Genomic DNA, 12,747 nt, shown 5'->3' on the forward strand with positions numbered 1-12,747 from the left:
CCAGATCTGGCTGTTCTTCAGGCCGCAGTGGATGAGAGTGAAGCAAAATGGGCAAGAGAGGGGCTCCGGGAAGCTCTGATCTGAGCACTCTGGCTCTTTCCCTTCCCAGCTCCGTGCTCTCATGTGGGCAGAGGGAGACTGAGGCCTGGGGCCAGGTCGGGATGGGATGATGCTGGTGAATGGGCTTCAGCAGCAGAAGAGCGCTGGGCACGTGTGTGATTGATTTGTGTGGGTTGTTTCTCTGTTGGTGCAGGGGAAATTTGAGATTATGAACATGGACATGAAGGTGGGGACAACCCTGAAGATCAAGGGCAAGATCGCAGACTGTGCTGATGGGTGAGCCAGTGGGGGGCAGGTGAAGCAGGACATGCTGATGGGTGAGCCAGTGGGGGGAGGGGGAGGCAGGACATGCTGATGGGTGAGCCAGTGGAGGGGAGGGGAGGCAGGACATGCTGATGGGTGAGCCAGTGGGGGGAGGGGGAGGCAGGACATGCTGATGGGTGAGCCAGTGGGGGAAGGGGGAGGCAGGACAGCCTGATGGGTGAGCCAGTGGGGGGAGGGGGAGGCAGGACATGCTGATGGGTGAGCCAGTGGGGGGGAGGGTGAGGCAGGACATGCTGATGGGTGAGCCAGTGGAGGGGAGGGGAGGCAGGACATGCTGATGGGTGAGCCAGTGGGGGGGAGGGGAGGCAGGACATGCTGATGGGTGAGCCAGTGGGGGGAGGGGGAGGCAGGACATGCTGATGGGTGAGCCAGTGGGGGGCAGGTGAGGCAGGACATGCTGATGGGTGAGCCAGTGGGGGGCAGGTGAGGCAGGACATGCTGATGGGTGAGCCAGTGGGGGGCAGGTGAGGCAGGACATGCTGATGGGTGAGCCAGTGGGGGGAGGGGGAGGCAGGACATGCTGATGGGTGAGCCAGTGGGGGGGAGGGTGAGGCAGGAGGGGGAGGGGGGCTGCCCACAGACCTGGAGCAGGCTGGGAAGGGCAGCCTTGTGAAACGGTCGGACAAGGAGCGTGACCTCAGACCAGGGGCCTTTTGTACACCCTTGCACGCTCTCACCCCCTCCCACACCCCTGCTGGCTCCTCTTCTGTTAGGGCTGCTTTCATATCTGAGGCTTCAGAATCCACAGCGGCTGCCATGTGCTCAGTTTCCTTGGCCCCCAACAGACGCTGAAGGGGCAAGTGAGAAATCCCGGAAGCTCTGCCCAGTCCTCGGCGAGTCAGGTGCCTCTACTGAAGGCCCAAACCCCCGGGGAACCACCCTCTTGACCCAGCTGAAGGGTCAGAGGCCGGCCTTTCACACGCATTATACTAGCGACAGCCGCCAGGGGCCGCCAAGTGGTCTTGTTTGCCTTCTCTCCGTTAGAACCAGAGGCATTTCTCCGCCTCAGGTGTTACAGCTCAGCGTTGGCCTCTCCTGTGTGCAGGACAATGTCAGCATTTCTTGGGACCGATCTCCATCAACTTTTGGTTGGGGAAGGGCAGACAGACGCATTGTGTAGGAGCCAAGAGAAAATCACCCCTTTCTCCTGCGTGGGTCCCTAAGGGTTGCAGAAATGTGGGATACCTCTGGTCTGAGACGTCCCAATGAAGGCACCCCATGACTCAGAACATCCCACTCTCAGGGACCCTGAAGGTCTATCTAACTCAGGCCCCTGTAGTGATCTTTTCAAGAGATCACACAACTCCTGATTGCATACCTCTAATGACAGGGAGCTCACCACTTTAGGTGTCCAACTATTTATGGCCAAACTTAATGGGTCTTCAGAGAGTTGAGAACAGCAATTCTTTCCCCCAGGATAGACACCTTCATTTCCTGAAATGTCACTATTAGTTACCCTCTTGTCAGGAACCTTAGTCTGTGCTCTAAATGGAATGTGATACTCCAGTGCCAAGTCTGATCAAGTTGTCACCTCCCTTGTTTTAAGGCACAGACCTTGATTAACACAACCTTTGGTGATTCTTCCAGTTTGTGGTCAGCCCTGTGCCCCAAGCTGCTTTAGCCAGGGCTGGCCCCTTATTCTCACCTGTTACTCCTTCCCCTGCAGCTTTGTGATTAATCTGGGCCAGGGGACAGATAAACTGAACCTGCATTTCAACCCACGTTTCGATGAATCCACCATCGTCTGCAACACATGGGATGACAACTGCTGGGGGCAGGAGCAACGGGACAGTCACATGTGCTTCGCACCGGGATCAGAGGTCAAGGTGAGGTCAAAGGCGGAAGGGGCCTGAGGAGGATATCAAGGAGAGAGCCCAGATGGTAGGGCACCCTGGCCCACCAGGCACTGCCGTGGCCCCTTTCCAGGGTGCTCCTGCCTCCCTGATGCCTTCCCTCCCACTGCAGCTCCTCGTGACCTTCGAGAACAACGAATTCAAGGTGAAGATGCCAGACGGGCACCAGTTGACCTTTCCCAACAGGCTGGGCCACAACCACTTGAGATACCTGAGTGTGCAGGGCGGGTTCAGCATCTCCTCCTTCAAGCTAGACTGAGGGCAGCACCTCGCCAGAACGCAAGACCCCGGAGCGGATTCCGGCTCCTGACACCCAGCTACCTCCAGTCACGCGGGATCAGCAGCCCTTGGGTCCTCCGCTTCCCATCTGCTGTTCCTAACCCTCTGCGCTCATCCCCCAAGGCTAAGAACCAACAAAAGAATCCACCTTTATAGAGTCTTTCCGTGGTAGGAACTGTGGTGCTTTCCACTATGTTAATGCTCCCAGCATCCTCATGATACAGATGAGGAAACTGAGGCATAAGGTCCTTGGACTGCCACATGGGGGTTGGGGTGTGCTCCCGAACACCTCTAAGCCACCAGTCCTGCCTGCTTGTCCCCTTTTATCACCAGGGCAAGTGCCAAGCTGCCCTGTGGGATTATGGTTCCAGGCACCTGGGCTCGGGGCTGTTCCCGGAACTATAGATAAGGGCTCCCACCTGGGCCTCTTATCGCAGGGCTATTCATTCCGGCCTAATTACTCATTACCCAATGCCTCGGCCCTTCCCCTCACCGGGGCCCCCTGGGGGAGTCCTTGGCTTTCCAAACCCAGTGCTTAGGGGACTCAAGCAGGTGGCGCTGACATTGTCCTCCCAGGTCCTCAAGCATCTTGCAGGACACCTTTTATCAAAAAAGCCTTTTTTAATCAGGACCCACAGGCAGGTCTGGGGTGCACGGGAAAGTGGGATTCCCCCACTGTGAGGTCACACCTGACTTTTCTCTGAGGCTTCTGGGACAAGTGGGGTGGCGGGGGGAATGTCGGGGAAGCAGCCTTAGCAAGGGCTGGGGCTCTCAGAAAGGCAGTGGGGACCCTGCTGGGGGCAACTCCAGGATGAGCTGGGGCAGGCGGTCCCTTTGGGAGAGGGGACAAAGGCTCTATGTGCTATGCTCCCCACCCCCACCCAGCAAGGGCAGCTTTCCCAGCACAAAGGCTGCACTGTGAGGCGAGGCCCTCCAGCTGGTGGGGATGGCCTGGGGTGGCGGGTGGGCCCGAGCAATGGCTACTGGGTCCAGAGTGGCAGTGGGGGGAGGCAGGGCGGCCCAGCACGGCCCATGGGAACACGCAGGTCCCAGGACAAGCCTGGTCTCCTCTGGCCTCCCTCCCATGTCTGTCCTGCAGGGGTGTGGAGGGGTCTGGGGACAACTTGGGTTTTCTCCCATCTTTCGTTGGCGGGACCCAGCTGTCAGGTGAGGGGCTGGCTCTGCGCCCGGGGGGTTCATAGGCGGTGCCCCGAGGCTGGCTGGGGTCCTGAGCCCATGCCCAGCCGCTCACACCTTGACCTCGTCATCCTCCTCAGCTTCAGCAAACTTGAAGGTGTTGGCTTGCACCGTGCTGGGCACGGAGGCCCTGCTGCCTGCCTGCGGTGGCCCCCACCCTTCGTCCAGGCTCTCCCAAGAGGCCCGAGCCTGGGGCAGCGCCTCGACCAGCTCGCGCCGAGCACCCATCTCAGCGTAGTGGCAGCTGCTTTGGCTGCCACCACGGCCTGCTCCCCAGTGCCTGCCGGGGCCCACGCCAGCAGGCGCACAGGGACGCTCCCCTACTGGGCTGGCCCTCGCCTCGGCCGTTGGGCCCAACCCCAGGGTTACCCCATTGGGGCACTGTCCACGGGGTGGGGGGCTTGAGGCAGGGGTCGGGGGGTTTGCAGCAGGGGCTGGGGCATTTGCAGCAGGGGCTGGGGCTGGGGTCTCGGCTGCAGAGCCTTCTGAGAGGCTCATGACCCCCAGCAGCTCACTGAGGAGAGAGGGCCCAAGGTCGAGGTCCAGGCGGAAGGACAGGAGGGAGTCAGAGCGGCGAAGCTCAGGCTCAGAGGGGAAGGAGCTATCACGGTCTCGGTCACGAGGCTTTTCTGGGCGAGGCAGGCGAGAGATGGTGCAGAACCCGGAGTCCAGGCCTAGAAGAGAAATAGGGACCAGGGTCATAGCTGGGGTCCCTAACCAGGAACTGGGGAGGGGAAAGCCAGGACCAACTCCAGCTTGCTCTGTGGCCTTTGGCAAGCCACTCCCCCATCTGGCCTCAGTTTTCCCCATCTTCCCAATACAGTGAGCCCCGTAGTCTCTTGTGTGATCCTCCTGTCAACCCTGGGAATTTACATAATCCTCATTCCCATTTTGCAGATGAAGAAAGTGAGGTTCAGTTTGGGACGAGGGGAAGGGCTACCTCAGGGCCACAGAGTTTGATGGGCTGAAGTCAAGCCTGGAGCTCAAATCTCCTGACTCTCAGTCCCAGCTGCGAACTTGTATGACCCCTGGTTCCCTGCCATGAACCTATAGCATACGGGCTGGTGTGTGGGCACAGGGATGGAACCAGCACCCAGAGTCTGACTACATAGAAATCAAGACCCAAAGGACAGGCAAATGCCCTCCAAAGGTCCTCTGTCCCAGCCCCTGGCTCCAGGACTACCAGGACTGAGATATAGTGGTGGGACTGTGGACCAGCCCTCAGTGAGGTTCTAAGCATCACCCCTGGAGACGGAGCACCGGGGGCAAAACTGCAGGGCAGGAAATGGCCACCAGGTGGCAGCAGGGGCCCCGGTTCCCAGGTGAGCTGTCCAGAGGGGGAGCCAAGGTTACACCTGCCACTCCCCACCCCGGCAGGAAGGGCCTCTGGCTTCTGTCCACGCGAGTGGTTTTCCAAATTTGCCAAGTTACAGGAAACTTTGTTCACATAACGACACAGCGACAGCTTCTGTGTCCTGAGCACCTACTATGTGCCAGATTCTGGGCCACACTGAATATGTGTATCATCTCACTGAATCTTAGCAGTGACCCTGAGGGGCCCATTATACAGGCCAGGACTTGACTTAACAGCAGTCAGTTGGATCACTGGGAATCAGGCAGAACCAGAATTTGAATCCAGAGCCCTGGCTCTCTGCCTCTCCACTATATCATTCTGACACAAGGGAGCTGCTTCCATTGAAGTGGGCAGCCAGGCCAAGAGCCTGGGTGTGGGGTGGGGCAGCTCAGGGGCAGGTAGAACTCAAACCCCATCTCCTCACCTCTTAACCTCAGTGTTTTGGGGAGTGAGCAGGTTCCCACCCTGTGACCCCCCCCACACCCGCTCCATCCATGATTTGGGGTTTGGGCCTGACCTCCACGGAGGCTGAAATGCTGTGGGGAAAAGAGCTCACTTGGAGTCTTTCCTGAACCATCAAACCCCCTGGGACTCAGCCTCTGGAAAATAGGCAGATAGCCCAGGCCCTCACCGTAACTGGAGTGGCCATCTGTGGAGGTGGCAGGGCTGCGGTCGAAGCTGAGCTTGCCCACCACGAGGCTGTCGTAGGCGGCCTGGTTGAGCTGAGGCAGGGAGATGGCGTTCTTGATGATGGGGGAGATGGCGGGTGGAGCAGGTGAAGGCGCAGGTGGGGAAGCCATCCTCCGGGGCGGTGCCCCTACCCTCCGCACCAGCTGCAGCTTCTTGGCCAGGAAGCTGCGGGGCGAGCGGTGGGTGCCCCGTGAGCTGCCACCGTGGTTGCTGAGGAAGGAGGTGTCGCCGAAGACGTCCCCGCCACGGCCCACATGCATGGTGTGGCGGAAGTCCCCGAGTGGGGGGCTGATCATGTCCGCAGTCAGCCGCCTCTTCCCCTGCGAGCTGGACACCCAGCCCACGGGTGAGAGCTTGCCCAGGTTCATGGCCGGGGCTCCTCCGGCCCCCTGGGGGCCCGGCATCGGCTCTGGCTGTTCACAGCTGCTGGTCCATGCCCACGGGGGGGTCTGGGGAGGGCGCTGGGCTGGGCTAAGGGTCCGCTTCTCAGCTCCCTCCTTCTCAGTGAAAGGGGGCGGATGGAGCCTGCGCCCCTGCTCTCCTAAGGTGCTGCCCCCAAATACTGAGGCTATGGGAAGTCCATGGCTTGTCTGTCCCTGAGGCCTGGCTCCTAGCCCTGTGGAAGCAGCTGTAGGTGTTCTGTCCAGGAACACAGAAAGCACCAGACGTGCCTCAAATGCAGACAGCCCCTCTCCTGCCCAGGGGTGGAGACCTAAAAGAAAGAAAAGTAGTGGTAGGCCTGGGGGCATCCTGGGTCCAAATAATAACAGCTAAAGAGAACAAATGGGGACTCCCTGGTGGTCCAGTGGTTAAGACTCTGTGCTTCCACTGCAGGAAGCGCAGGTTCCCTCCCTGGTTGGGGAGCTAAGATCCCCGAATGCTTCGTGGTGCGAGCAAAAAGTAAAAAAAAAAAAAAAAAAAAAAAAAAGAACAAATGATGGGGAACATGGAGAAAATGCCGAGCAGACCCACAAAGGAGGACACATCGCATATTTCCACGTACAGAAAATTTAAGAACAGGCAAAACAAAACAATGTGATGGAAATCAGAATTGTGGTTGCCTTTGAACAGGTATAGACTGGGAGGGGACACAAAAAATTCATCGAGCTGCACACTTCAGCTGTGTGTAGGTAAAAAGTATGAGTGGTCGTTATACGGCGCCCACTGGTGAAGCACCTACTGAGCGCCAATGGCTTAAGTTCATCACTCATTTAACCCAGACAACAGCCCTGAGGGAGGCTCTATAGAGAGAGGAGAAACTGAGGCACAAAGAAGTGAAGGGACTTGCCCGACGCCACACAGTAGGCAATGGTGAAGCAGGGCTCCCAACCCCAGAGCCCTTGAACTCCAAGGGCCTCCTGCTGGTGGGTTGAGTAAGTCACCTCCCTTCTTGTTGGGTTGTCTTCCAGCAAGGCCAGGAGGGAGGAGGTGCCCAATGAAGGTTTTGTGAACTGCTGTGTAAACAGCAGAACCCTTCGCCTTCTAGATGCTTCCTGGAAAAAGGATCCTGTGGTCAAAAGTGGTTTTTCCAGATGCCTACTACATGCCTGAGCATATTCAAGGCTCTGAGAAGGCTCGCAGGAAAGAACATTATCATAGTTTTGACAAAAGCCTTGTCACCGGGGAACAAGTTTTGGAAAAACCTCAGCTGGTGCCAAAAGCTATTTCTTGCCTACTCCCTGCCCTCCTGATCTCTCCCCCACTTTCTTCCTCAGTCCCAGTCTTCCCTAAGCTTCTCTTGGTCCGACGCTACCCCTTCTAGTATCATAGAAAGTGTAGGCTGGAGGACACCTATGAGCCTATGTTCCCACATTTGGTTTTCCTGTGGCCCAGAGAGGCCAAGCTTGCTCAAGGTCACATCAAGAGAGCTGGTAGAGGGCTTCCCTGGTGGCGCAGTGGTTGAGAGTCCGCCTGCCGATGCAGAGGACACGGGTTCGTGCCCCGGTCTGGGAAGATCCCACATGCCATGGAGTGGCTGGGCGCGTGAGCCATGGCCGCTGAGCCTGCGCGTCCGGAGCCTGTGCTCCGCAATGGGAGAGGCCACAACAGTGAGAGGCCCGCGTACCGCAAAAAAAAAAAAAAAAAAAAGAGCCGGTAGAGACGTCAACTCAGAGCCTTTGACTCACGTAGCCTTTACTGGCCCGTGGAGCCCAGTCTTGTCTCTCCAGATCACAACACACTCTGAGGCTGGGGCCACTGCCTGGATTTTCCCTCCTCCCTCCGTCCCAGCACTCAGCTTGGGCTCTGCAGGCGGCCAAGTGCCAAATCAATACCAGTTTAATCACAGGAGTTCTTTGTGATACCTTCATGCCAAAGGTTCACCCCTTGTCACCTTCCGAGTGAGGGTAGGTGGAGGATTCAGTGGCCTCACAGTGTGACCTTGGGCAAGTCATTTATCTCCACAGGCCCGGCACCTGAGCTGATAGACTGATAGACGTTGATAATGATTCTTAACAAGAACACCTAGATCTGAGTGTCAACTTAAAAAAAAATTTTTTGCTGCCACCTCCAAGCGTAAAAACCTCAATTCTGCCCTTCAAATGTTATTTGAAATTCAAAATAGGTTAAATAACAAGATAAAAACAAAGGAGGCAATAAAACAAAGCTTGCTTTGTTTTCTGACTACATTCTCTTCCCTTCCCACCATCTGATCCTCTCCCAACCCTAACTCCTCCCCCCTGGGGGGCGGTTCTGAATCATCCCTTTCCCTGGCACCCCAGGCACCAAGAAGTCCTTGTGGAATGTTTGCTGAAGTTATGAAGCGCTCTGCATTTGGCCAGCCACTGCATGATGTCATCTGATTCTCCAACAGCCCCGAAAAGCTGGAGGGTTAGCCCATTTTACAGGAAGAGCCGCGGCTTGGAGAGAAGGAACTTGGCCAAGGTCACATGGCAGGTACCTGCCATGCGCCAGGTTTCCCTGCTCTGCTGAGATGAGGATTAAATCTCTGGAGGAGGGGGGGAGGGTGTCATCCTGAAATGTCATGAAGAGGGGTCACTGTGTCTGCCATGGGGCCACACCCACCTCTCCCCAGCCCCCAATTCCCTGGCTTCTAGAAGCAGCCCCTCCTTTCTCAGCAAAAGGGGCTCCAGCCCCCACCCAACACCCATGGCCACTTTGACTTGTGAGACCAGCTTCTGCCCCAATCTTGTGATGCCCCCACCTCCCAAATATCTCTGGGCACCTCCAAAAGATCTCTACCCCACCCACTGCTGTAGAGAGACCTGCGGCATTGTGGAGCCGAGGGCAGGGCACTGCTACTGGGGACCTGTTTTCCCACGTGGAAAACAAGAACTGCATCGAAGCTGGTCCTCTCGCAGGAGAGTTTTAAGAGTGGAAGATGCTGTCAATTAAACCCTTGGCTCCTGAAGCAGGGCTGGGTTTCAAAGCCAACATTCTGACACTAACATCTCTCATTCTGGGGACCCTTGATGGCAGCCCGCTTGGCACTTGACTCTGACCACTAGGTATTGCTGGTGGTTAGGGGTGCCCCACCTGGCCCTGGAGTAAGCAGGGCTCCGGCTGTCCAGGAACATGGCCTATCTCCCCTCACCTGTCCAGGAATACTACCTGCTAATGCTCACAAATACCCATTTTACAGATGGAAAAAATGAGGCACAGAAAGGGAACTGACTTGCCCCAAGTCAGAGAACAAAAAAAAGTGGTGTGGCTGGGAACCTCCCCAGGAGTCGACCAACATCAACAGTAAATGCCAGGGGAGTGGGCGAAGACTCCAGGGGTGTGGGGAAGAGTTGTTGGGGTCCGGGCAGGTGCCCAGCCGCTGAGTACAGAAGGGCAGGCCTGGGAGGCAGGAGACTCAGCTCTGCAGATTCGGTGTCTGTGACCTGGGCTAGAGTGGTCACCGTGCAGCCTCAGAGTCGCATGTTTACCCTACAGAGGACAGTCAGGCCTGGGTACTTGGTAGGTGCTTGCTCAATAGCGCTGGTGACCACGAGGACAAGATTTGGGGCCGGAAGCAGGGACCATGCGTTAGGGAAGGCCAGCAGGGGCCGCTGTGGAGGCACCTGTGGTTGGAGGAACCAAGGTGGGGGGAGGGGGAGAGGCAAGGCTGAGTCGGGTGTGGGGGCCGCGGCACCCTAGCGTTCACCTGGGGGTCACCCGCAGGCCCCTAGCGGGCACTACCTCTCATCCTGGAGGCCACTCCCTGCACATAGCCCCCCTCTCGCAAGTGTCCCGCTGGGTAACACCACCCCTGCCAATGCGCAGCGGGACCCTGTCTCTGTTAGGGCTGCTCTGGCCTCTGGAACAAGGGGTTAACTCCCTGGGGGCTGCCTTCTTCTGGTTCTCAGAGTCCAGCCACTTCAAGACGCGGAAACTGAGGCCAGAAAGAGCGTAGCAAGCTGTCCACAGTGGCAGCGGAGACCCCGTTCTCAGGACGTCAAGGGGGATAGTAGGAGGGAGCACCTTGGGCCACAGGGGAGGAAGAAGGAAGAGGGGGAGACTCTTCTTGCCCAGACACCCCAAGTTAGAGCCGAATCAGCCTTTGGCTCGGCGAGGCTGACTGGCTTCCGGCAGGGTCTCCCCAAGTCCTCGGTTCCAGTCCCTGCGCCGCGTTTCGTGCGGCTGTGGCTTCCGGGCCAGTCCTTTCACCAGTCTGAGCCTCAGTTTCCCGATCCAGAAAATGGGCTTCAAACTTCTCGAGTCTTGCCTGTCTCGGCAAGAATAGAACAGTCTCGAGAGCAGTCGGGATTGGAAGTCCCGGGAAAGATTTTGGCCAGAAAACATTCCCTCTGGGAGGTACGGGGTTAGAATGCGGAGGGTCGCTCCGCCGGTAAGGGGGCAGCCGGCTGCCTTGGCCCGAGGGGAACCGGACGGGATGACCTCATCCGCTGCTCCGGCCTGGAATGCGGCTGTTGGGGAGGGGGCAGGGTGCCTGGACCATCTCCCCAGCGGTCCCCCCCACTTCCCGCTCTCCGCGCCGGCCTCGACAAGGGGCCAGACATTCCGACACATAGCCCCCTCCCCGTTCCTTCCCTTCCTTTCCCAGGGCAGGAAGGAGCCTAGACTGCCCTCGACTCGCCCCCTCCTCCCGCAACCCGCTTTACCTTCCAATTCTCTGCCCCACTCTTCCCGCCGGGAACATTGCAAAACAACCCGAAAACTTGGAGCGTCCCGTTGCCGCTCCCGCGGCCAGCGCTCCGGGCCTGCCTGTTGTCACCCGGGGCGACGTTGGCAGGCTGGCCCCCCTCCCCCGCTCCTTGAGCCTAGCGGAGGTGCCAAGTCCCCGCGGCGCCGCGATCCCCCTGCCGGTGTCCACGCCCACCCCGGGCTCGACGACCCGCGGGCCGGCTCGCAGTTACCTTCTCTCCGCGAGCCGCAGGAGCTGGGGGCGAAGGGCGGACGCGTCGGCAGCGCGTCCCGGCGCGCAGCCCGGGCGAGTGGCTGGGCCGGTCTGCGCCGCCCTGGCCGCGGGCTCCGCGGGCTGGCTCCGGGGGCGGGGGCGGGGTGTGGGCCCGCTCCCTCCTCCCGCCTCTCCCCTCCCGTCTGCGGGCGGGGCCGGGCCCCCGTCCCGGGCACCGATCACGCCGCCCCGAGCGGCGGCGGCGAAAGCTGGAGGGGGAGCGGCAGGGACGTCCGGTCAGGCTTTTGCCTGCTGCCTGGGGCAGGGGGAGCCGGGGAACGAGCGGGTTGCCGGGGCGAGGTGACTCGGTCCTCGGATCCCAAGCCCTCTTCCACCGTCTCCCTGCGTGGCCTTGGGACGCCCTGACCTGGTAACTCTCGCTGCTGGGCTCTTCAGCAGCTCCCTGCGGGAGTTTGGGGAACAGGGAAGCCGGATCTCAGAGGCCTTGAATGCCAGAGTCCTGCTTAGACCTTAAATTCTACAAGCTGGGATACCCACCCTTACTCCTAACCCCCCTTTCCTTTTTGCTCCAGTACAGGCCCCCGCGGGTACCAGGACACAGACATGAGCCAGACTGGGGTGCAGGCCACTGGTAGAGCGGTGTGTTGTGTGGTCAGGGCTGTGGACCTTGGAACTCAACAGCCTGGCTTCCTATTTTGTTCTGGTCACTGCTTATCCTTTCTGTGCCTTGCTTTTCCCATCTGTAAAATGGCATAATAGCAGCAGGCATCAGATGTTATGTTGTTAAGTGTCCTCTGCTGTGTCAGCACCTAGGAATCTTGCTGAACAATTACATGAGGTCGCGCCTCAGATAGATGGGTTCCGACAGCTTTATTGAGCACCCTCAACCCCACCCATGAGGGGCAGGGAATCAGCCAGGGACAGCACTCTGTGCCGTCCTCAAGGAGGGGAGATAGATCTCCGATCCCTGCCTCATGCTGTCTTGACCTCCTCTGATACTCCCCTGTGACTGTGAGGCCCCTGAGGACAGGCAGGAAGACCTGGGGCTGTCCTCGCCCAAAGAGACCCCTAACCCAGCCTGCAGGAGAGGGGCGGGGCTCAGCAAGGTGTCCTAGAAGAGGTGATACCAGAGTTAACTTGTAAAGGACACACAGGCAGAGGGAAGGGCAGTGGAAATGCACACACACCTGGCAAGAGATAGAACAAGCTAAGGATCTGCATGGAGGAGGCAGGTGTGGCTGGAGGAGGAGCCATATTCACACACACGTGGAAGGAGGATGTTTTTGCGGTTCAGAGCGCTGTGCTCCTTTCATTGGCTCCCAGAATCCTCGTGCTGGCCACCAAGGGAGGGGTTATTTCCCTAGCTGGACAGATGGGAAAACTGAGGTGTAGAGAATTCCAGCACTTGCTCACACAGCAGTAGCACCGAGACTCCAGTCGGTCAGAGCTCTTTCCCTGGGGTCAGGCTTGAAGATGCTTTGCCCCGGGAAAATTTGGAACATCTCAGAGGCACTGAATAGCATGGGGGAAGGGGGGCTGCCCCTGAGAGGCCCAGATGGGGGGCACAGTCAAGGGCTGGGAGAGACTTGGGCCAGGCGTTGGGGGATTAAGCTTGGGCCAGGTGTCCCACCTCACCAAGCCAGCAAGCAGTGTGATCAAGTGTGAAT

The 12,747-nt window shown here is 58.6% G+C and overlaps 2 protein-coding genes across 2 annotated transcripts; one reads left to right on the top strand and one right to left on the bottom strand.

Annotated features, from left to right (window-relative positions):
* Positions 1-253: 253 nt before the first annotated feature.
* On the top strand, positions 254-2,496 carry LGALS2 (galectin 2). The gene is made up of 3 exons (XM_030856044.2): positions 254-336; positions 2,051-2,210; positions 2,350-2,496. Exons 1-3 carry the CDS (start codon positions 269-271, stop codon positions 2,494-2,496), a joined length of 375 nt encoding a protein of 124 aa, XP_030711904.1. The 5' UTR covers positions 254-268.
* Positions 2,497-3,129: 633 nt separating this feature from the next.
* CDC42EP1 (CDC42 effector protein 1) lies at positions 3,130-11,183 on the bottom strand. The gene is made up of 3 exons (XM_030856041.3): positions 11,079-11,183; positions 5,699-6,469; positions 3,130-4,387 (listed from the first exon to the last, which is right to left on the bottom strand). The coding sequence occupies exons 2-3, from the start codon at positions 6,159-6,161 to the stop codon at positions 3,765-3,767; spliced, it is 1,086 nt and encodes a 361-aa protein (XP_030711901.1). The 5' UTR covers positions 6,162-6,469; positions 11,079-11,183; the 3' UTR covers positions 3,130-3,764.
* Positions 11,184-12,747: the final 1,564 nt, after the last annotated feature.

Source organism: Globicephala melas, chromosome 10, assembly GCF_963455315.2.
Source record: "Globicephala melas chromosome 10, mGloMel1.2, whole genome shotgun sequence".
Classification (NCBI taxonomy): Eukaryota; Metazoa; Chordata; class Mammalia; order Artiodactyla; family Delphinidae; genus Globicephala; species Globicephala melas.

Coding starts and splice junctions, on each gene's coding strand:
- LGALS2 (XM_030856044.2), top strand. CDS start 269: ATGAACATGGACATGAAGGTGGGGACAACCCTGAAGATCAAGGGCAAG. Junction 337..2,050: donor ATCGCAGACTGTGCTGATGG/GTGAGCCAGTGG, acceptor CTTCCCCTGCAG/CTTTGTGATTAATCTGGGCC. Junction 2,211..2,349: donor CACCGGGATCAGAGGTCAAG/GTGAGGTCAAAG, acceptor CTCCCACTGCAG/CTCCTCGTGACCTTCGAGAA.
- CDC42EP1 (XM_030856041.3), bottom strand. CDS start 6,161: ATGCCGGGCCCCCAGGGGGCCGGAGGAGCCCCGGCCATGAACCTGGGC. Junction 4,388..5,698: donor AGATGGCCACTCCAGTTACG/GTGAGGGCCTGG, acceptor TTTCTCTTCTAG/GCCTGGACTCCGGGTTCTGC.